The sequence below is a fragment of the Neofelis nebulosa genome, chromosome 15 (assembly GCF_028018385.1).
Source record: "Neofelis nebulosa isolate mNeoNeb1 chromosome 15, mNeoNeb1.pri, whole genome shotgun sequence".
In the NCBI taxonomy this organism is placed as follows: Eukaryota; Metazoa; Chordata; class Mammalia; order Carnivora; family Felidae; genus Neofelis; species Neofelis nebulosa.
The window spans coordinates 26,458,369-26,482,616 of record NC_080796.1 but is presented as its reverse complement, the minus strand read 5'-3'; the positions used below and the strand labels follow the sequence as shown (position 1 = coordinate 26,482,616).

Sequence of the window (24,248 nt, the reverse complement as noted above, 5' to 3'; positions counted from 1 at the left end):
TTCTGAAGCTGTGGACGAGCTATTCGGCTAGTCCTCAGGTCATTTTCAGAGTGAGCTGCATTGTATGTAGTGGAATCCTTGGAGTCTCCATGGGAGGAAGTGAGCTCAAGATCCTCCCGTCTACCATCTTCCCCCTTATTATAAAATACTTTTATAATTGAGGTATTACATATGAAAATTAGTGTTTTATATGGTATGCTCAGAGCTTGCCAAAAGCCTATGATTTGCATAGTGCAATTTTTTAAAATTTTTTGTTTTAATGTTTATTCATTTCTGAGAGACAGCCAGAGTGTGAATGGAGGAGGGGCAGGAGAGAGGGAGGCACAGAATCTGAATCGGGCTCTGGGCTCCGAGCTGTCCGCACAGTTGCATAGTGCAATTTTATTTTGAAGATGCACGTGCAAGCCTGGTCTCTCAGATGCCCTCCCCACAGAACCCTTTAAATGACCCAAAATGTAAAGTCCTTGGATGCACACACCAACTAGACGACTTTCAATATTAAAATAAATATGGCATCATTACTCATCTCCTACATAAACAAAAGAGACTTTCAAAGAATATCACACCAACATCTTACAAGTTTGCTCAAAGTTTTTTGTTTTGTTTTTTGGATTTTTTAAAATCAAAATTAAGGAATTATAGAAATGTCTTTTCTCAAATCCTTTACTGATGTATATGATACGCTCAGAAAAGTATAAAAATAATGAGTATACAGGTCAATAAATTTTCTCAAATGGAACTCATCCCAATAAGCAGCAGTGGGATTAAACAAAACAAGACAAAGCAGAACATTGCCAGCAACAAGACACCTCCTTTATACACCCTTTTCGGTCATTACCCCATACAGATAATCACTATGCTGATTTCCATCACCTCAGATACATATGGACCGTATGTAAGTAGAATCACACTGTGTATATATACTTGAGACTAACTTTTTATGCTCAGCATACATTTGTGAGATTTACTCTGTTGCATGAAGCAGTAGCTTGTTCTTTGTCAACGCTGTATAGAATTCCATTGTGTAAGCAAACCCTTCTATCCATTCCATTGCTGATGAACATTTGGGTAGTTTCTGATTTTTAGTTGTTATGAATGGTGCTGTTGTGAACATTTTTGTGCAGGTTTTTTTGGTGACCCTATTTATGCATTCTATTGGCACATAAATAAGAGTGGAATTGCTGAATCATGGAGCATTGTTTAGCTTTACTAGATATTGTCATCTAGTGCTCCAAAGTAGTTGTGTACATTTATATTTCCATCGGCAGTATAAAAATTCCTTTTGTTCTGGAGTCTTATCAACATTTGGTATTTTCTATTTTTCTCATTTTAGACATTTGACATTCCATTTTGGTTTAAATTTGCATTTCCCTGAGGACTAATAAAACTGAGCACCTTTTCGTAAATGGAATGGCCATCTGGATCACTTCTTCTGCAAAACTGGCATTCAAGTCTTGCCTTTTTCTCATTGATGTGTAGGAGTTTGTTATATATAATGAGTGGGTAATAAAATTTTTAGATTTCTCTTTTCAAACAAAATAAATGAATAAACAAATGAAAAGCAGAATCAGACCTATAAATACAGAGAACAAACCCACGGTTGCCAGAGCGGAGGGGAGAAGGGAGGATGAAATGGGCAAAGGACAGTGGGAGAAAGAGGCCGCCAATTATGGAATGAGTAAGCCACAGGAATAACGGGCACAGCATAGGGAATATAGTCAATGATATTGTAATAGTGATGTCAGGACAGACAGTAGTTACACTTGTGGTAGGCATAGCACAACACAGAGAAGGTTCATCGCTATGTTGTACACCCGAAACTAATGTAATATTGTGTGTCAACTATACTGAAATAAAATAATAAAATTTCTCGTTTCAGACTGTCAGGGAAAAACATAACATAAGCAACATCTGGACTAAACCTGAAGAGCCTTACAACAGCTTCCATTCTCCTTTAATGTGGGTTTGACAAGGGAAAAAGAAATAAAAAGTCCGTCTTTAAATATTTAATTCAAGAACCAGCAGAATGAAAATGGGTTTATAATTTCTGACACTGGGAGAAACCTAGTGGGACGCCGTCATAAATTATTGTACTTTTGTAGTAATGAAATAGTCATACCCTTGAAGCTCACTATTTCTTGTTAATTAAAATTTCATTGTCAAATACATTTTACAGTTTGCTCACAGGAACATATGTTTCCGAAAAAAAACCTGGTAAATAATTAGTTGGATTTTCTTTTTAAAGGACGAGACAAAAGCCTGGCTTCTGGTTTTTAAATACCTTCCTATTTAAAAACAAAACAAACGCGCACCCTGCCTCTCTGCCCCACCCAAAACAACCTTGAAATCAAGTAATATCATCAAGGGTTGACCAAAACAGTTCTACTGAGGCACAGGGGACAAATAAATCTAGTTCCACTAGACTTCTGCCTTTTTCATTACAATAAATTCCCTCTGCATAGTATATGTTGGTTTTGTATAAGCTAAAAAATGTTTCCAAGAGAGACGGGTTGTCATTCCTGTAATGACAGCAGTAACTCCTAGGATTTCTTCTTTACACCACGTTTTTGGTTTTGTTAGTAAAAATGGTTGACACCATGTTCAACTGAAAACAAACAACTTTTAAAAAAATTTACCTTTAAAAGCTGATCATCAGTCAAGTATAAATACTGAGTGCTGCATTTATAAGGGAAGGAAATGAATAAAACTAAAATTACTAAAAACCTGTTTCAAAATTTTAGCAATTGTAGCTACTATGCAAACACTTATGATCAAAATGATAATACTGGCAAACCACTGTGATGGTTCCCTGAACTTTTAAGTGGAGGCAAAATGCTTCAAGGAAAATCTCATGATGTGTGTAAGCAAATTATATAGAAGATAAAACAGACTTCAATTCATTAAAAATCTTCTTAAATTTCAGCTGTGTAATGGAGACTCACAAAAATCAGACCAAATACTATGTGATGCTGTTCCTCTAACCACATGCAGAAAGCAATTAAATAACCTATTACCTTTTCTTTGAGTGATTATTTCCCATACTTTGAGAAAATGCCAGTAACAAATATTATATAACCATATAGAACAAACTCTTAGAAATGAGCTCTTTACAACGAACTCTTGCTACACAAAAGATGATTATCATTCCCTGTTAACAGACTTATTACATTTTGTCCTGTTCTTTGACTAAGCAAACCCATTTCTTTCTATATATTCACACTGGCTAGTTTTGTTTGTTTGTTTGTTTTGGGGGGGCTCTTCTTGCACTCACTTTGACACATCATTCTTTAAAGGGGGGGGGGGGCAGAAAATAAAGTATTTCCTATTCTGGCAAAAGGAGTTGTTGAAGAAGAGACCCAAACACCTTACCTTCTCCTACGTGACTCAAAAGACAAGAAATCAAATCAACTACACATGGCCTGTTTGGAGTATAATTTAACAAAAAAGTTACAAACCAGAATATTAAAGAGCAGAAGAATATCCAGTTTTTCTCCTCTTCATATTAACTAAAGGTAGTATCCATGAATAGTTAACTATGTAACAATGCTGTTAAAATCTTTCAAAGGTACTCCATAGTCTTTGGAATTAGATGCAAGACATCAGAGTTAGCAACTCGTCCAACAGGTTGACTGCGTGACACCTGATCCTGAATGACCCTTGCCTGATCCTGGCATCTTAAGTTGCTTACTTTAGAAATCCTGTCAAGAAAGAGCAAGCAGGACCAGGTAGTTTCTTCTTCAAAGAACAGGACTGCTGTAACTTAAAATAACTTTTCAAGTTGCTGCTTCAGCAATTCATTTATTCCTAAAATACCGTAAACCTGAGAATGACGGAAATACAGACTCTCTACAGAGTCAAATTATTGATAAGAACTCACTGGCTCTCTCTCCAGTGTTTAACTTCATAGTACTCCTAATTCAACTGAATGGTAAAGTCTGAGTAGGCACAAGGAGGACACTAGAAAAGATAAAGACCTTCATCTGAATTTTAATGACTGATTCAGTAAATCTCTCCTACTTGTCAAGTATGTACAAAGAAAGTATTATCACTGGCAATGCTTAAGGCTTCCAAACACAAGCTGAGATCATACCCATAATTAAATGTGGAATCTGGTAGACTGAATCCCAATGAGCACACACAAAAAAATAAATAAATAAAATAAAGAAGAATAAGAAGAAGAAGAAGAAGAAGAAGAAGAGGAAAAAGACAACTATAACAGAAGTCATATTGCTGAGTCATGACTCATTTTTTTAATCACAGTTCACTAGTAAACAACAGAACATAACCATTTTGTTTCCCTCTCTGCACTAAGAACCACATATTTTAAGGAAGTTTATGTAACTCAAGTGTAAGAATCTGGTGAACTTGATTTCACAATAGTCACCTGTTTCTTTATTAAAACTGATATACAGGGAACTAAAAACAAGAACCACCAGGAACAACGACTAGAGAGCACGAGAACATAAAAGAACAGAAGAGAAAAAGAAAGAACAAAACCAGAGTGTAACACTTTTTCTCTCCAGAGGTTAGTGAAGGTCAAGAATGAGGCAGAAGGGGAAATCCACCCATGTTGTATACATAAAAGGATTCCCAGAGTTTTGAGTGAATTATCAGGTAACTTTTATGAGTGGAGAATTAATTTGACGACTTAGAGCATTTTGCGTGTCCAGCCTCAAGCCCTTGCTCTTGGTCTGTCTTTTGTCTTCACTTTTGTCTGAAAAGATTTCATTCTTAAGGTTTTAACTGGGATACAAAACACAAAATTATACCTAAGAGGTAGAAAGAAACTATAGTGAAAAAGGAGAAAGATCAAGTCCTTTGAAAGAGACAAAAGTTTTAATCACCCAGAGCCAATCTTGTAAATCAAATTATGACAAATGTCATAGCTATGTTACAGGGCTCTTTGAGAATTTAGTATATGAACTGTATTTCTATGGAGACAGAGATATATATTTCACGAAAAAAACATTTTAAAGAAATCAGTATCAAGGAAAAACCATGAAGAGTGAAAATGAGTCTGCCTTCAAGAAAACACTGGTCCAAAGAGAATTATTTCACATCCATATGAGAGTTTCTTTTCTCATGCTACTCATTTCACTTCACCCATTCAACTTCCATTTAGATATTATCTTTAGTCATAAAATGGGCACCTTATGACTGCTTTTCTTTAACACAGAAAGTATAAACATGCATAATCTTACAGCTGTATTCAGAGAAAAAGGAATATGTGTTTCTTTCTAATATTTTCTCTTTCTAAGGCATGGTAGTGAGTTTTAGAATGGTTAGTTTGGTTAATAAAATAGTTTCTTTCAAGTTAGGTCAGTAAAATACCAGCACTAGATTAATGACCTCTGACTGTTTCTGACATGGAGAAATATACTCAGGCCAAATGTCCATCTTAGTATCTGTCTGTCTGTCTGTCTCTCTCTCTCTCTCTCTCTCTCACACACACACACATACACACATACACACACATATCATGGCAACCCTTTCACATACTCCACAAAGCATAAAAGACCAGAGACGAATCCCAGCCATGTGTAATACCACACGGGCACTGCTAACTGGGTAGAGCATTATGTCCTCATGTTCACAGTCATCAAGTCCTCTTATAAACAGTGTGCTTAAATAATGGATCCTGCACTAAGACAAACCGTCTCTTGTTTCCCACTGGGTGGGACTTTGTAATTTGGTTTCCGATAGCCGAGAGCGGTAATGAAACCATTCCTTACAACTTACTGCTCATCCCACACAGACTTGTAAATCACCACACAGGCCCAGTCAAAAACTGGAATGAGCAGGTCAGGCTGTAACACAAAAGGGCCACATCCTTGCACTGTGCTTACAGCCAAATGGAGCGAACTTGTTCCCAGGAGCTGTTAAGAGCCATGACAGATCCTTTTGACAGCGGCTATCTCTACTATTTAGCTCACTAGGATAGTGTGGCCTCTCTCAACCCCACAATGGTCTGCACAAAAATGGAAAGGGCAGCAACCTTTTTTAGAGACTAAATGAAAATGTATGAAGACAGATGTTCACTGTCTGTGGTGACTCTCGAGATTCTCCACTTAAGTTATCCTCTAACACACAATTCATGAAGTGAAGTAACAGAGGACCCTTTTAAATGGAGAGAAACAGAGCTGGGCCTTGGATAAGAAAGCGATCGGTCCAAACTGTTGGATAATTTAAAACTGTTGTCTCACATTTAAAAAAATAAACACAGGAAAGGCAGTGAACATGGAAAGATTTTTTTGCCTCTAGTAATAGATATAAGTAAAAAAATTAGATACAACCTTTACTAACTTAAAGTATACAGGAAATTGCTAAGTCCTAAAGTCTTTAAGAGATACTGAAGTCAATTTGAAAGAGTTTCAATTTCATATACAAATATTCAGAATATGCCAAAGCTATGTAACTGCGTATATAACAACATGTAAATCATAGCCATTTTCCTTAACTGAAAGCCATTTTTTTCTGATACTTTGTTATATATTTTTGATCAAGAGCATGATATTAGCATTGATTTGATGACATCCAGCCCCCAATATCTCCTTCCCACAAGATTTTAATCTAGGTTTATGATGATGCATTTGTCTATTTATGCAGTAATTTATGGCACTTGAGGCCGACAGATACAGCACAGATAAAATATAAAACCTAACTGTAACTGGTACCATGATAACAACAGTAAACTGAAAATCAGGAGATAGGGATTTTCATTTCAATTCTGTTTCTAGATCTGTGATCTTGAGCAAGCACTAAATCCCCTAGACCTCAATGTTCTTACTGAAAATGTAGAGATTGGCCTATAGATGATCTCTAAAATCTCTTTCAGATTTAATTTTCAGTGGGCTAACTGGTTAAAGACTCTAACTTGTCATCTATTGGCAAAAGATATTAAAAGTCTACCCTGGGCAGAAAGAACAAGCCAAGTTCTCGTTTGAATGCTCTACTGTTATGTACGGATCCAACCTGTTGAACTTTCTGAATGACACATTTATTTACGTGCTTCTGAGACTCAAGCAAGACTGTTAAGTTCTTATTGATGGTCAATATATTTTGTCTTCCTCAGAGAGAAATGAGTTGCATCCATTTCCAGTCATCTTAACATCTCATAAAGAATTCTGGGTAAAATCCAGAATAAGAGTCCACTTCAAATTATTAAAAGAACAAGTAAATGCTGCATTGTTAATACTTTGCTATGATCGTTGCCCTTTTAATTAATCTTAGTTTCTCAAATGGCTTGTCTTGTGCTGATTTTTGTACTGGCATGCCGAGAGCCTCAACACAATATTCCTGTGAACTGACAGGAATGAAAGCCCACCTATTTCTTTAAAGCCAATAATCATAAAGGTTAGCAGCCACTGCATCTGTGTAATAAAAATAAATCTCCACATTCCCTTTAAATATATCCAAACTTAATTTCAGACTCAGACAGACTCGAGGAGCTCTTACCTGGGGTCTGCATTCTGCGAAGTTTCTGGGTGTTGCTAACATGATCCTTCCGGCATGCCAGTCAGAAACTCAAAACACTTGTATCCTGTCCTCGCCCATGCTCGCACTGGCTGGCGTTCCTGCTCTCTCTCTCTTTTGCTCTCGCTCTGTGCCTCAGACGGTTTGGAATGCAGAAAAGCCAGAGCCAACACCAGTCAAACTTAATCCTTTTTTTCTTTTCCCCAGTTCTTTTGCTACAGAGCACTAAACAATAGGCACCCTTCCTTACTCACTGCACCTCTTCTGGCAGCACTGGGTGCAGGCAATCTACTTCAGGAGAAGCAATGGATGTGCCAAGCTAGGAAGTACATTTTTTTCTGTCCCAAGGGGCAGTAGGGTGGATGTGTGCATCTCTGCATGTTAAAAAAGAGACTTCTTTTTTAAAAATCAATCTATTTCAAAATCTGTCATATTTTAGGGAAATGAAAAATAATACAAATTTCAGAGATTTTTATTTTGAATGTTTTTATGATGAATTAAAACATGAACCTTTCAAAGTACAAAAACCGGGTAAATATCTTAGAACTAATGTAGTGTACATAGAAATATATACCTGCTAATGCACGTATTACTATATCAAATTCACTCTGTAGATCACCCTAACACAGCAGAAGTATTTCAAATTTAGAAAAGAAAAATTGTATATCCCTAAAACCCTTTATTCAGCTCTCAAGCTAGTACTTTACTTTAAAAATAAAGAAAAAAGTAATTGTATAAACTGAGTGGCTCTTAACTACTTAAGTCAACTAGATGTGATGAAATTATAGATGATATCACTGTTCTTAGTCATCATTTCAACTTATTTTGAAGTCCGACATACATCTAGGGTTTTTCCCCGCTATGTTCCAAAAAAATGGAAGGCAGGTCAATGATGTAATCTTAATAATTGGTATGATGACCTAACACATTATGCAGCTGCTCAGTTGCAGAGGTTAACAGGTCACGATTGATCAATTAAAATATTCACAGTTTGAATCGCTGAGCAGATCCTACCTGCCACTCCAGACAGAGGAACAGGACAGATATGAGAAGAGCACAGTATCAATCTGTTATCTACCACTAAACAAACAGCTCACAGAAAGACATATACTCCATCTAGCTATATTTATGTATATTTTTAGATGTAATATATCACTTGCGATCTAGATATACATATGTACTCAGAGATATGCATATTATAAATATACATAGGTTGTGTGAAATATGTATGGTCCTTTTTTTCTCCCTAAATCTCAAAAAGACTTAAATTTATTTATTATTTTTTATGTTTATTTACCTTGAGAGAGCGAGCGAGCACAAGCAGGATAGGGACAGAGAGAGGGGGGAGAGAGAGAACCCCAAGCAGGCTCCACACTGACAGCCCAGGGCCCGATGCAGGGCTCAAACTCACAAACAGTGACACCATGACACGAGCTGAAACCAAGAGTCGGACGCTTAATTGACTGAGCCACCCAGGCGCCCCAAAGACTTAAATTTAAAGTCTACTTTAACACCATCTAATTTGGTTTTGGTTATCTAGTCTCATCTTCCTTGAAGAATCATTAATGTCTTAAGATTGCATTTTCCTCTGCCTATACTTTTGGTTTCCTGTTTCTACTTCAGATGAACTACTCCTTTAAACCCTAGTGCTACTCAGGTAAGACTCACAGAGAAAGAAAGGCATAAACAAAAGGTATACAGAAAGGAACAAACTATGGCTCTGACGAGGAGGACTTTCAGACCACAGATTCCCACCTCGCCCTGTATGACAACACACCGACAACCTGCACCCTCTTCTCCCCAAAGGTAACACAACGTTATCAGTATTGACTGTCATTTATAATCGACCTTAATCTTGTGCAAGGTCCTCTGAAATTATTTTTACTTGTTATTTCTATGAATATTTCTAAGAAATAGATCGTTATTTCCATAATTCGACTCGAGAGTTAGAACTAAGGACAGTGAGGTCTAAGTTACGAGGCAGAGAGATTTCAGGTCAATAAAAACAAGCCAGAGCCCTTGGAAATAGCTTTCTGCAAGGGCTCCCTGTGACAAGAGACAGTGAATCCCAACTCTTCCCACACAGGTGACTGTCCATTCGATGAACAGACCACAGTGCAGTAGTTCTCAGACTGTGCTACTGAACAACGCTACTGTTCTGATGAGAAAACAGAATAACAGCAATCTTTTCCCAAATGACAGAAAAAGTTCACCTACACAATGTTCTCAAGCGTGAGGTTTTTCTTCTTAAACATATTTTTAAATGTTAGAACCTGCTACTGTTAATTAACCTTAAAGAAGCCTAGCATGATTTCAAATTCAGATCAATAATGACATTTTCAGATACCTGACGGTTAATTATAACAACACATTATTGTGTCCTGCAAAAAGCACTTTTTTATACCTGATTAAATCTGAGAACCACTGTTGACAACAGGAAATTGGTCCACTCTTATTTATCCTTCAACCAGATTTAAAATTCTTTTCTTTTTTTAAAAAAATTTTTTTTAACGTTTATTTATTTTTGAGACAGAGAGAGACAGAGCATGAATGGGGCGGGTCAGAGAGAGGGAGACACAGAATCCCAGACAGGCTCCAGGCTCTGAGCTGTCAGCACACAGCCCGACGCGGGACTCGAACTCACAGACCGCGAGATCATGACCTGAGCCGAAGTCGGCCACTCAACCGACTGAGCCACCCAGGTGCCCCTAAAATTATTTTCTTTACCTTATTTCCTACTCAGAGTTGATCACATTCTCCCCTGTACTTTTTTTTTTATGCCTTGCACTATTTTTTCTCTTCATAGCCCTCACCATTACCTAACATTATATTACGTACTGATGTTCAATGCTCTTTCCCCATTGGAATGTGAGGTAGATGGGGAGTGGTGGGGGTGGGGGTGGGGAGTGGAGGCTTTGTCTTATTTTTGGCTTACTCACAGAGCTTAGAACAAGGTCTGGCATTAGCAGGTACTTAAGGAATGAAAGACGGACGGATGGACAGATGGATGGAAGGATATATCTCACTTATCAAACCTGTTATAAGTATCTAAAGTCAGGAGGACTTTGCAGTATCTTGAGGACAGGGAGCACACGCACACCTACCTACCTTCTGATGCCAGAGCCTAGCACTATATATGTCATGTGCTCAAACAAGAACGTAGAGGAATATATCTCAGGCTTGTATGCTTTCAAGTGACTTCGTGAAGCCAGAAGAATTATATATCAAGGGAAGACAGTCATTTCATCATTTAGCTAATTAGAACCTACTCGCACTGGGTAGAATCCTGATCCGTGGAAGTTGCTTGTTGGAGTAATTTTCACCTTCTGTGAACCCACGGCCATGTGCTGTGCTACTATGGAGGCTAACCGCACATAATTACAAATGACACGCACATCAGTTTTACTTCTTACCAAACAAGTTAACAAGTAAACAAACAAAAAAATCCCTGTTAATACCTATCTTCTCCTCTTCCAAGCACAAACACGTGCCGGCAGCAGGCAAGCTGAGGTATACACCAGCCGATATGTGTGTGCTCCCTCCTTTGAACAGCAGGTGATCAGAGACACAGCTGCTTTTAACCATAAACCCAAATTCTATTAAGGTCTCCCCACAAACCAGACTGGCATTCTGATATTGTGGTCTTCCCACTGCATTCTTTCCACAGTTCATTTCAGAAAAGGAAATCATTGTCTATAACTGGAACAACAAACACTAAGGTCACCCACTTTTTCAGAAGTGCTTCTGAAATTCTAATTTTTATTTCAGTTTATTTGTACGGGACGGGCCCACAACAAGCACACGTACATATACCCTTCCCTTCTGATAAAAAAGCATTATAAAGACTTGAAGGCCTATTAGTCGTAGGGTTTAGCAAAGTACTTGTAAGTGTTTAGAAAAGGCAGATACCACGAAGTGACCAGTAAGACAGCCACACAACGTTTCCCAGACTTCTGGTTAAGCAGGAGAGCTCTACCTTGCTCTTCTAGCCACGACAGCTTAGTGCCTTGCATTTCCTTACCTGAAATGGCAACTGGCAGAGAGGAAGCGTTGGAGGGAGCAGGTAAAATCAAAGATCAGTCGGCTTCCTAATACCCAGGCACTCATATGAATAGGACCCCACTTCGAAGAAAAATAAGCTAAACTCAAGTGGAAAAGTACAAGCAAATCTTTTTCTAGTTTTCTTTCATCATATGGGTAAGAATATGTTACAGGTACAAAAGTAACACTTCTATTTCTATGAAAAAAAACCATTAATAAACAACAAAGAACAACTAAAAGCATCTGGGGATAGAGTTGGATATTAATGGCTAATATCTCCCAATGTGCTCAGAGAGCCAAGGATGCGCCTGCGATATTGTCTCTCTTCATTTAAAAAGACAGCTTCAATTGTACTTCCAAAAGGCTTTCAAAAACTCATTTTCTTCAGGGGCTTCAAAACATAAATACAATTATCTGTGAGGCCTGTTGATTTCCTGTGAAGCTAATCCGCTATCACAACTGAGGTACTATTGGTCCACCTTCCCCGTATACTGCACATATTAGTTTCCAGAAAATATAGTCAGTAGCATTTTTGTCTTAGTTTTAAAGAAAATTCACAAATCCACTTAGAGAAGGCATAGACGTTATGGTACAGTCATCTTTAGCACACCACTAACACAACAACACTTGCATGTACTACGTAATTTAAAATACTGCTGCATGCCTCAGGTTCATTCAGTTTCACTCAATTTCCATTATTCCCTTACAACTAACTACAGCAAGCTAAAATCTAGTAGAACTCCAAGAGGTAAGTCAAAAACACATCAAAAAAAAAAAAAAAAAAGGGGGCGCCGGGTGGCGCAGTCGGTTAAGCGTCCGACTTCAGCCAGGTCACGATCTCGCGGTCCGGTCCGTGAGTTCGAGCCCCGCGTCACTCTGGGCTGATGGCTCGGAGCCTGGAGCCTGTTTCCGATTCTGTGTCTCCCTCTCTCTCTGCCCCTCCCCCGTTCCTGCTCTGTCTCTCTCTGTCCCAAAAATAAAAATAAAAAACGTTGGAAAAAAAAAAATTAAAAAAAAAACAAACAAAAAACGAGGAAAAAATTAGAAGATTCTAACAGCAGTTTCACAAGAAAAAGAATTCTTTTTTTTCTAATGTGTATTTATTTATTTTGGGGAGAGCAAGAGAGAGAGAGCGCACAAGTGGGAGGGGTTGCGGGGGAGAGAGAATCCTAACCAGGCTCCATGCTGTCAGCACAGAGCTCAATGTGGGGCTTGATCCCGTGAATCGAGAGACCAGGACCTGAGGTGAAATCAAGAGTTAAATACTTAACCAATTGAGCCACCCAGGCGCCCACTAGGAAAAAGAATTTTAAGGTAAACAACCTATTTTTTTTTTATTTAAAATAATAATAATAAAAAAATAAAATTAAAAAAAAGCAGTGGAGGCGGGGGGCGTCTGGGTGGCTCAGTCAGTTAAGCGTCCGACTTCGGCTCAGGTCACAATCTCATGGTCCGTGAGTTTGCGCCCCACGTCGGGCCCTATGTTGACAGCTCAGAACCTGGAGCTTGCTTCAGATTCTGTGTCTCCCTCTCTCTGCCCCTCCTCGCTCGTACTTTGTCTCTCCCAAAAATAAATAAACATTAAAAAAATTATTTAATAAGTAAATGCTATTATTTTGCCCATTTTACATATGAAGAAATGGAGACGCAGACAGGCTTGAGTGAGTAACCTGCCCGAGGTCACAAACTGGTAGAACCAGAATCCGCACTTCATTTGGCTCTGGAGTGCTTTCTCTTAACCACTATGGTATATTGAACTGAACTACTTCTCCAAATTTACCTTGAGTGGCATTTTGGGGTTGTTATTTTTCCTCTTTGTGGCTCTCTGTATTCTTCCAAATTTTCTCTAATGTGATCAATTTTATAAAAAAGCTTGTATATTGTTCCAGGTTAGGTTTATCACCAGCCGTGGCTCTTTTCTTCACAGTATATGAATCCAGAGATCATGAAACATACATCTATTGGAATGATACACTGAATTTCTTTCTACTTGTGCTTTTTCATTTATTTCAGCAAGTGGACACAGCTATATTACCCACACGCTGAGCAGCAGCTCCTGGCTTGAGAATGGTAACTTTGAGTGATAATGTGGAATGTTTTCTGAACATCTGGCTCCTAGAATATGGGGGAAAGAAGTGAATAGAAGACAGAAGAGAATAAGTGAGGAGAGGAGAAGAGAGATATTCTCAATCACTTGGCCCCAGATTGTGTGTTCTCAGGAAATATCCAGCCAATCTTGAAATCCGATTCAAGAGAATGAGGGGCCCCTTTTCTCAGTTGTATGGCTATTCTTTTTCCCTTGTACACAAACAGACACACACACACACACACACACACACACACACACACACACACACGCGCGCGCGCGCGCGCAAGGTCTATACTATAAGAAATGAATTAGAGGGATACCTGGGTGGCTCAGTCGGTTAAGTATCTGACTTTTGATTTCAGCTCAGGTCATGATCTCACGGTTCATGAGTTTGAGCCCCAAATGGGGCTCTGTGCTGACAGTGGGGAGCCTACTTGGGATTTTCTCTCTCTCCCTCTCTCTGTCCCTACCCTGCTTGCTCTTTCTTGCTCTCTCTCTCAAAATAAATAAGTAAACTTAAAAAGAGAAGAAATGAATTACATATTCTTTCAGAAAAGGCATAATCAAATAGTATAAAAGGTGCCAGAATTATAGCATGAGGCATGTAATCAATTCATGATCAATTCCAAAACAGTGACCCTGCAGAAAACCCACAATGCAGTTCAGCAGTACAAATACCACATGCAAGGATTTACCCTTTGCTTTGAAACAAGCCAAATTCCTCTATCACAAGGGATAACCTATTTTCTCTTGGCAATAAAATCTGATATCTAAATTTATTACTGTTGAAGCTAAAGACAAAAAAAGTGTTCACTACCAATAAAAAACTTGAAAATCTTCTATGAGAGATTTGTTTCAGTGACACAGCAATAAATTCCAATAAAAACAAAGATCTTAGTTTCTGGCATATTCAAGACTTAGGATTATTGTGGCCATACTATTCTTTAAAAATTTTTTTTAAGTTTATTTATTTATTTTAAGAGAGAGAGAGCATGAGCAAGGGAGGGGCAGAGAGTGAGAGAGGGACAGAGAGGATCCCAAGCAGGCCCCACGCTGTTAGCACAGAGCCCTACATGGGGATGGATTCCATGAACTGCAAGATCATGATCTGGGCCGACATCAAGAGTCAGATGCTTAAGTGACTGAGCCACCCCCTGTGGCAATACTATTCTTTAACCTACTTTCAAATGTGGTTACTACTAACAGATAAATCTGCCCCAGGATACAGTAAGCTTAAAGAACAAATGCCTTGGATTTTAACTAATTTAAAATGAAATAATGTATTTAACAAGCTGGTCTTAAAATGTCGTATTGACAGGCAACAAAAGTAAGTGGAAAAATAGCTATATTTCAGGGAAGTCTAATATTTGAATGGTATTTTATGGGTGACAAAACTTGAGAGATACAAGAGAGATTAATGAATTTGCTAAGGAAACAGTCATTGGTAACTAAGGGCAGAATCACACTCTCAGTATTACATCTCTCAGGAGGCCATCCAGACAAATAAGAACAGGGACATCTACACATGGGGACTGGAGACATCCCTTTCCCCCTCCTGTTAGAAAATAAATACAACGGTTTCCATCTCATTGGCAAGAGAAAGTCAGGCCACAGCAGTGATTTTTAAAATACAGTTTTATCCTTGGAGAAGTTCTAGCTTGAATTTGTGAAGTTTGATTATTATGGACCACCCTGTAACCTATAACATCAGTTGCTGCATAATTAAAATTATCACCTACAAACCTTCCAAATTTCTTAAAACTTTCATGATGCACATTTCAAATTTTACATCATACCCATACATGTAAACATGAAATTTAAAAGAATACGATGGATTGGAAAATGCTGAAAATATATTGTGCTTTGTTGTTCAATGTTTAATTGTACTCAATACTTACTAAGTGCTATGAGTGCCAAACATGCTGTTGTTTGGTAAAGAAGTTCTCTAAATGATGCATGAAGTTGCATCTTTAATAGCAAGAATTTCATTCATCACCGGATGCTCCCTCAGCCAAGTACATGATTGCCATTCTGGGACTACACCAATATTCTGGGGATTCCCTTTGTCATCTTTTCGTCCTTCTGGATTTACCTCTTCTATTACTTGACAGATACTTTAACTTGGAATACAATTTCAGTTTAGAAGTCATGTGCACTTGGAGCTTTACGGGATTAGTTCTTTATAAGAGAGACCGCCACCCATGCCCTCTTTCTGCCATGGGAGGGTACAAGAAGTGGGCAGTCGGCAACCCGTAAGAGGGCCATCCACAGACACCAAGCCTTGGACTTGCCGGCCTCCAGAACCGTGAGAAATAAACGGTTGCTGTTTAAGCCACCCAGTCTACAGTATTCTGCTGGAGCAGCCTGAACTCAGGCAGGTCACTATACCTGAATGTACTATTTAGGCATGAATACATCAGAGCAGTTAAATTCATTGCTAAGCCTTGGAAAAGCTTATGAAAATTAAGTGTAATTCTAATTTACTAATCCAAGTAACACAGTTAAGTTGCAAAAGCTCATCTTTCACCTATAACCCTACGCTGTATCACTGACGTTAAAGCTTATTAGAAGAGGCCAGACTAGGTGCACCTTAGTGGCTCCTGCAGTTAAGCAACCGACTCTTGATTTGGGCTTCAGGTCATGATCTCAAGGTTTGGTTCGTGGGATTGAGCCCCACATCGGGATTCCCTCTGTCTCTCTCTCTCTGCCCCTCCCCAGCTGGCACGCTCTCTTTCTCAAAATAAATAAATAGATTTAAAAAAAAAAAAAAAAAAGGCCGAATTTTCTCCTCGCTCCTATCGTGCCTGCAGTTTCTTTTTTGGGAGGCTTATCTAGAACTCTCTAGCTTTCGGTGGCTACCCAAGGCTATTTTTATCTAATTGTAATGTGTACTGCCAATGATATCCTGATATATTTTTTACATGTAGTTTTTTCTCTCCTCTTCCTTTCACTCACACTCACTCTCTCCCCAGATCACCTGCTCATTATATACATCCTCACACATACATCGTAACACTTCTCTTTGATTCCTACTTTTGAAAATTAATTACAAAAGGGTTGCTTAAATATGTTTTTGACTCTTTGATGGCACTACTCTGATTAAAGAGGGGAAAAAAATCTAAGGCCTTTAAATGAAAAAATGAACTGAGATAAAATAATAATCTTTATCACCAGCTCTCTAATTCAGTCTTTTACTTCCTATCTTCTGAATTTGTATTCTTTACTCATTTCTACCTTGAATTTTTACCATTATTCTCTACTCTCCAGAGTTGGAAACAACATGCCAAACAGACAAGATACGAATTATTTTGTAAGCAGATGGAAAAAATGAAAAGGATGGGGATTTCTCATTGCGTTATATTAACTATCAATTAAAATGGGGGAAAGTTAACATTCAAATTTCTGAACATAACAGGAAAGAAAATAGGCTGTAAATTTCAGAGAAAAGTAAGTAATCAAACCAATCCCGTGAGCACAATGCCTTAATGAGAATCTCCAGGGCTTCTTTTCTTCTTGAGCACTGTTACTATAGAAATCACAGGACAGGTGGGTGTCAGGAAGGTCTTAACAAAACATTCTTCATCCCCAAAGGCAGCTCCAGTCTGTTTTGGACACAAACCCAACTAGATTTTCCACCAATCTGATTCACAAATCCTTCTGTTTGAAACATAAACTAAAAAGGCTTTGGTAAATAGCTTAGCCAATCTGGACTACCAGAAGAGAGAGAGAGAGAGAGAGAGAGAGAGAGAGAGAGAGAGAGAGAGAGAGAGAGGAAGGAAGGAAGGAAGGAAGGAAGGAAGGAAGGAAGGAAGGAAGGAAGGAAGGAAGGAAGGAAGAAACGGGGGCAGTGGATGGAGAGCACAAGTGAGGGACCAACTAAAGAAAGTAAGCAATGTTTAGCTAATTTTGCTCAGTGTATCTGAATCACATATTTTCCTTTTGGAAAAGGTTCTAGGGCAGCCAAGGACCTAGACCAAGTCTCAAAAATAAATCTCAAGATACAGTGTAAACAACTCCATCCTCATTTTTCTACCTCCATTATATAACAGAATGGTGAATTATGACCATACTTTAGAAGGAAGGAATTTGCCAAACTGTGCAAGTAAAAGAAAAAAACAAATGAGTAAAGTCATGAGATATAGAGACAGGATGTTTCCTAACATGTCACACCTCAAATTTCTTTACTGGGTTTATTTAAACCTGTCCAAGCAAACTGAGAAATATAACACCTACTCTCTATCTCACTGGTTCCAGGATTGTGTAAGAGTCAGAGAGAACTGAAGTTTGTCTCAAATTAGAATTTACGTTGTCGGTCCCAAATTCCTCTTTCAAAGCCTAATAAAAATCTCATCTGATAAGGAAGCTGAGGCTCAAGGTTAATGATGAGAAGAGATGGAATCTGAATCCACGTTAGGGCAACTTCAAAGTCTGTACCATTTCCACTGCCCCACAACGGCCTCTGCTAAAGGCAGTCCTTCCAGGAAGAACAGAAGAGTTCTAGTCATTCCTAAAGCAATAAACCCTCTTGTCTGTGAATGAGCTGCTAAATCTGCTCGTGTGATTTTGATATACTACCTAATCACTTAATAACTAAACGCCAACAATAGCACACACGTTTATGCTATCAACCTCAAATGCAGCAGAAGGATAAAAAGGTCATTTTCTTCCATTCAGGGAATTTATTTTCTATTACCATTCTGCACAGAAACAGAAACTATCTCTTACAAGCTATTTGCTACTAGCAAAATCTTAAAAGTAAGCACAGACACCTTGCTCACTAATACAACTGCGGTCATGGTATCAACAAGCAGCACAGGCTGCAAGCTCATGTCTGACCTTGGCAAACAGTCAAGCCCAACACTGGGACTTGTTCACCTGGGCAGTGGCAGTTACCGGCTTTGCACGTCTCAGAACCAAGTTGTGGATGTAATGACTGCGTAGAGTCCCCGTGGCTGCACAACGATATTTAGAATTCTCCAAATGCATTTGTAAAGTACTTCTATGAAGTGGGTATGGTTTTCCCTACAGGGGCAAAAAACACACTTCCCACATCTAAGATCATTTTTCACTTTGAAGCGCTTCACTTGAAAAAAATCAGGCAAGGGTTTCTCCAATGTGTCTCACATCAGTCATTCACTCAACAAACACACACTAAGCCTACAACAATGCACAAAACCACCGGCTAGTTTCTGTGGTGACACCAATATGGAGGAGAAACAGTCCCGTCATCTAAGAAGTTCTGACCTAGTAAAGAAGATACGTAGCAACAACTTGCTGAAAACATAAGGACTTACATTCAGTTTCAGAGGGACAAAAAGAGCTGTTTATTGGACATAAATGCTGGTGGATTCTGATTGGTGGAATGAAGAAAAAGATTGCCAAGCCCTAGGATTATCATACAAGAGGTGGGTGGAGTAGAAGAGCACAAGACATTCCAGGTGGATGGCTCAATGTCAGCAGAAGCCCATGTGCATGACAATACCTGGGAAGCTGAAGCAGCCCACGAGGCCAGAACCCAGATGTCAGTGGTGGGTAAAGAAAGACAGTGTTGGAGAGCCAAGCCTGGGTCAGAATACAGAGGATGTTTAGTGCCAGTGCACATTTGGGCCTCATCCCGTAGGTAATGGAGATCCAGTAAAGGTGTTTAAGAAAGGTTTCAACAAACATGATTCAATTAGTGCTTTAAGAAGATAATGCCGGGGAAGAGTCCTGGGTGGTTCAGTCAGTTAAGCATGGGACTTCGGGTCAGATCATGATCTCACAGTTCGTGGGTTGGGGACCCACGTTGGGTTCTGTGCTGACAGCTCAGAGCCTGGAGCCTGCTTCAGATTCTCTGTCTCCCTCTCTCTGCCCCTCCCCTGCTTGCACTCTGTCTCTCAACAATGAATAAATGTTAAAAAAAAAAAAAATTATTTTTAATAATAATAAAAAAGAAGATAATGCTGGGGTGCGTGGGTAGCTCAGTCGAGCGTTCAACTTCAGCTCAAATCATGACCTCACGGTTCATGGGCTTGAGCCCCACACGGGCTCACTGCTGTCAGCACAGAGCCCGCTTCAGATCCTCTGTCCCATTCTCTCTCTGCACCACGCCCCCCTCCCACTTGCACTCTCTCAAAAATAAATAAAAACATTTTTCAAAAAAAGGAGAAAATGTCAAGCAGTGAAATGAGTAATCTAGAAGGAAAAAAGAAGAATTAAGAAGAGACAGAGGGTAATTACTAAGATACTCAGGTGGAAACAAATGGGCAACATAAAGTTAGAAGGACTAGAAGGACGGTGGTTCTGCAGTCACATGAGAACAAGGTTCTGGGGAGGCAAGAGAGGGAATGAAGAGGGGAACTATAGACAGATAATGGCTTCAGTGGCGAACATTCTGGTAAAGAGGTGACATCATCTACAGAGAATGGACAAGGCAAGTGAAGCAGGTATCTGCACTTCAGATATTCACACGTACAAGCGGGAGAGAGTAAGGTACAGTGAGGAAAATAACAAACAAAAGTTATACAAGTCAAGAAAGGGGAGCAAAGGGGCACCTGGGCAACTCAGTTGGTTGAGTGTCCAACTTTGCCTCAGGTCATGATCTCGCGGTTTGTGAGTTCGAGCCCCACATGGGCTCACTGCAGTCAGCGTGGGCCTGCTTCGGATCCTCTGTCTCTCCCCTGCTCGCTCACTCACTCTCTCTCTCAAAAATAAATAAAAACGTTAAAAAAAAAAAGAAAGAAAAGAAAGGGTAGCATGAACGTGGGTAGAAGAGCCAATCATTACAGACTAAAGAGAGGGGCTAAAGCCGACTGCAGTGGTGGAATTTATTATCACACTTCTGATACGGGGGCAAATTTCAGTAACAGATAAAGCCAGATATCAAGGTACAGAAAAAACAATTAGGCGGTGAGCACAGAGAAACTACTTTTTAGAAAAGGTTGATAAGAAACTGACATAGCCCTAGAGTGACCTAACTTTTATATTCAGTTCTAGAACCAGCTAATATATTAAAAACTTAGAATGTGCCTGTTACTTGAGAAGGATGCTAACTGCATCAGTGGAGGACAACAACTGGCAGGGACTGGGATGCTTTCTGGTCTGGTTTTAACTTTTCTGGCTCCTAAACGGAGTCGATTTTATGAATTAGTTACAAAGTGGAAGGAAGCTGGATGCCTATCACCTCAAATCAAATAGGATGGTATAACTAGTATTGAATAAGCATGGAAACTTGCTTTAGTTCACAGAAAAATACTATACATGCTGGACCTCAGCAAAAAACAAACAAACAAACAAACAAACAACCCCAGTATTGTGGAAATACTAAAAAGTAATTTTCCCAATATTTAGCGGGGCAAAAACAAAATCTTAACATGAGGCTAACAGAACAGTAGAAAGTCATCTGGATTCATAAAATAGAGGTTTGAAATAAAACAGCTGTCCAATAACCCTGCAGTTCATATTCCCTTTATTTAGTTTCTGTATTGGTTGCTGGCAAATCTGTAATCTGAAGTGAGAAGCTGGGGGCATGTTAAGAGCTGGAAGAGGATTACGTTGTTAGGCTAATAAAATTTATTAGGCTCATTGCTAATACTACTTGGAAAACTGTGAAATAAAGCAAAATAAAATTACTTATAAGCAATTTCTCTTACTAACAGTCTCTGAATTTTCATTATCTAACATTATAAGAAATATAATATTCCTAAGGTAAAACAAACAAACAAACAAACAAACAAACACATTTTCTGATCTTCTCAGAGGGGAAAAGGGTCTCTACAGGAGATCTGTGTAGAACAAATTCTTCTATATTTTACTATCCTGGTCTTTGAGTTTTAAATTTGCCCAAAGCAATATAAACAAAAATGATACATTAAATCATAGGCACAGCATTTATGATCCACAGAAAACTTGTTCCCCAGCATTACTTCAGTTACGTTTTATTTAACAAAGAGGTAAAGAGAAGAAATATCCTTTTTAACATTCCTGAAAAAATCCAATAGAGGTTACTTTTATAATCTATTAGATTATAATCATCTAACATAAAAATGTCAAAAAGCTTCTAGTCTTCTTTAATCAGAGTCAATTTCTCTTGTTTACTGCAGATAAATAAAAACGAACCTGTTATAACGGTCAGTTTAACGCCCCGCTACAAATTCATGACGGGTGAGTGAGATGAAATCCAGCTGATTTCACAGCAGTGTATTTTAGTAATGCGAAACTCGTTGATTGGTACCAATATAACATACCCTTCCAGTTAACTGTCCTGGATTTTAATTCATTTTTAACTCATTTTCCCTGTTTTTGAAATTCAACATAAAGAACTAAAATGTACCGGGGGCGCCTGGGTGGCTCAGTCGACTGAGCGTCTGACTTCAGCTCAGGTCATGATCTTGCAGTTCGTGGGTTCGAGCCCTGTGTCGGGCTCTGTGCTAACAGCTAGCTCAGAGCCTGGAACCTGTCTTTGGATTCTGTATCTCCCTCTCTCTCTGCCCCTAACCCACTCGCATTCTATCTCTGTCTTTCTCAAAAATAAATAAACATTAAAAAAGAAAAAAAAAAAGAACTGAAATGTCCCTTTAGGAAGGTAGGTTTCTTCTTTCCATTTCCCCCTCCCCTGCTTTATCCTAATTATTAAAGTTACAAGTATTTCCACCATTATTACTCTTTAAGAATATCAACCTTCATTTGATTAAAAGGTGAAAGGTTAAAAAAGTGTCAGATAGTGACGAGTTCGTCTCCCTCACATTCTGACCAGGTCTCCAGTTTTCTCCTCAGAAGCACCCACTGCTAAGGGCTTCTTCTGTATAGTTCTAGAGTTATGCCCCCGCACACGCACACACACACACACACACTCATATACACTCACACATGCTTATATGCACATGGCACTTTTTACATAAATCAAAGTATAATATACACACACATTTCTGCACTTGCCTCCCAGCTTGCCCCGCCCCCTAACAATGTATCTTGGAAATGGCTTCAAATTACTACACGTGGAACTACTTTCTTTTTGATAGATGCATGCATAGTGGTATGTCATGCAGATTTAGCAGAATTCATTGAAATCATCTCCTATGGATGGATATTTTGGTTGGTCTGTTCTTGTGTTATAAGCAATGGTGCAATTGCAATGACTATGTGAGTAGAGGTGTGGGACAAATTCTTAAGAGGTTAGATTGCATTTTTGCCAAAATGTATCCTGCCGAGGCTGCCCTCTACAGAAACAATTTGGCATTAATGGACTAGAATGTTTGTTTCCTCCTATCCGTCCAAAACAAACATTTTTATACTTGCTAATCTCATTGGTAAAAACTGGCAGCTCATTGTAACTTTAATTTGCTTTTATTGATTAGAAATGAGGAATAGTACCTTTTCCTTCTGTTTAAATGGCATATTAATTTTCTTTTTTGTTAACTGTATATGCCTTCCCCTGTTTTTTAAATTTTTATGTTAATAAAACAATATATGCACATAGTTTAGGGTCTCCTAGTTTTATGAGACTTGTTAACACAAACAGCAATCCCCTCTTCTAACACTTTTCCTTCCCCAGGAACAACAACTTTCATCTTTCTTAGCCAATTCTTTTGGGAGTTACCATCAAATCTTAAATAAAATAGCTGTACTGATATTTACAGGGTTTTTTTTTCCCATTTTAGACATTATCTTTTGATTTTCCACTATGAAGATGAGAAGTTGATTCTTTCCTCCTACCCCAGCAGGTACCCTGACACCTCCTACCTTCTCATGGTCCCTATTTGGTTCCATAGTAATTTTGGTAAGGAAAAGCAATACTGGGACTACGTATGTAGTCAGTGCATCCACACAGTGAACCTGATGCATAACACAGCACCGTGGTCAAGAGCAGAGTTCCTGAAGGCAGACTGCCTGGGTTCAAATCCTACCTTTGCCATTGACCAGCTGCTTAGGTATTTAGACAAGTTACTTATCCTCACTATGCCTCACTTTCCTTACGTGTAAAACAGTACCTTGTGGATTTACAAAGATTAAAAAATTAACATAAAAAGTACCTAGCGTGTAGAAGGTGCTATACAAGCATTCTCTGTGCACTGAACTACATTTTTGTGTCTCCTAAAGCTGTTGCCTGATTATTCATTTATTTAAATTTCTATGTGCTTATTATTAATTCAATCCCAAATTTGCTTCAATCCTCAATTCGTTGTTTCAAATCATTCTACTGTATCAATTTTGTCTTCTTGGAGAAGTCTTCACGATAGCCTTTTGACCGCTGCGATCTGAACTGCTTGTCCTCATTCTATAGACACTATGGAGTTGTCACCCTCCGTTCTCTCTAGCACATTCTCCTGAGGGGCCCTTTGTCTTCTCCCCTCGTGTTGGATCTCCCAGCCTTTATCCCACATCCTGCTCACTCTTGGGGAAGAATAGGTTTCATTAGCTCTAGGAGAAATGATGTGTAGGAGGTAAATTTTTTGTTTAAATCTTGATGTCTGAAAATGTCTATTTAAAGTTTTTTTTTTTAACGTTTATTTATTTTTGAGACAGAGAGAGACAGAGCATGAACGGGGGAGGGTCAGAGAGAGGGAGACACAGGCTCCAGGCTCTGAGCTGTCAGCACAGAGCCCGACACGGGGCTCGAACTCACGGACCGCAAGATCATGACCTGAGCCGAAGTCGGCCGCTTAAC

General features: G+C 38.9%; 1 protein-coding gene across 11 annotated transcripts in view; it reads right to left on the bottom strand.

Moving 5' to 3' along the window:
• Window positions 1-24,248, bottom strand: part of RASAL2 (RAS protein activator like 2) — a 359,982-nt gene that overhangs the window by 133,918 nt on the left and 201,816 nt on the right. The window contains exon 1 of one of the 11 annotated variants that reach the window (XM_058700426.1): window positions 7,456-7,743. The exons of the other annotated variants lie outside the window; for them this stretch is intronic. Coding sequence (XP_058556409.1) covers window positions 7,456-7,468 — 13 coding nt within the window. The 5' untranslated portion in view covers window positions 7,469-7,743. Of the gene's footprint in view, window positions 1-7,455; window positions 7,744-24,248 lie in introns of those variants that run through there. 11 annotated transcript variants of the gene reach the window in all.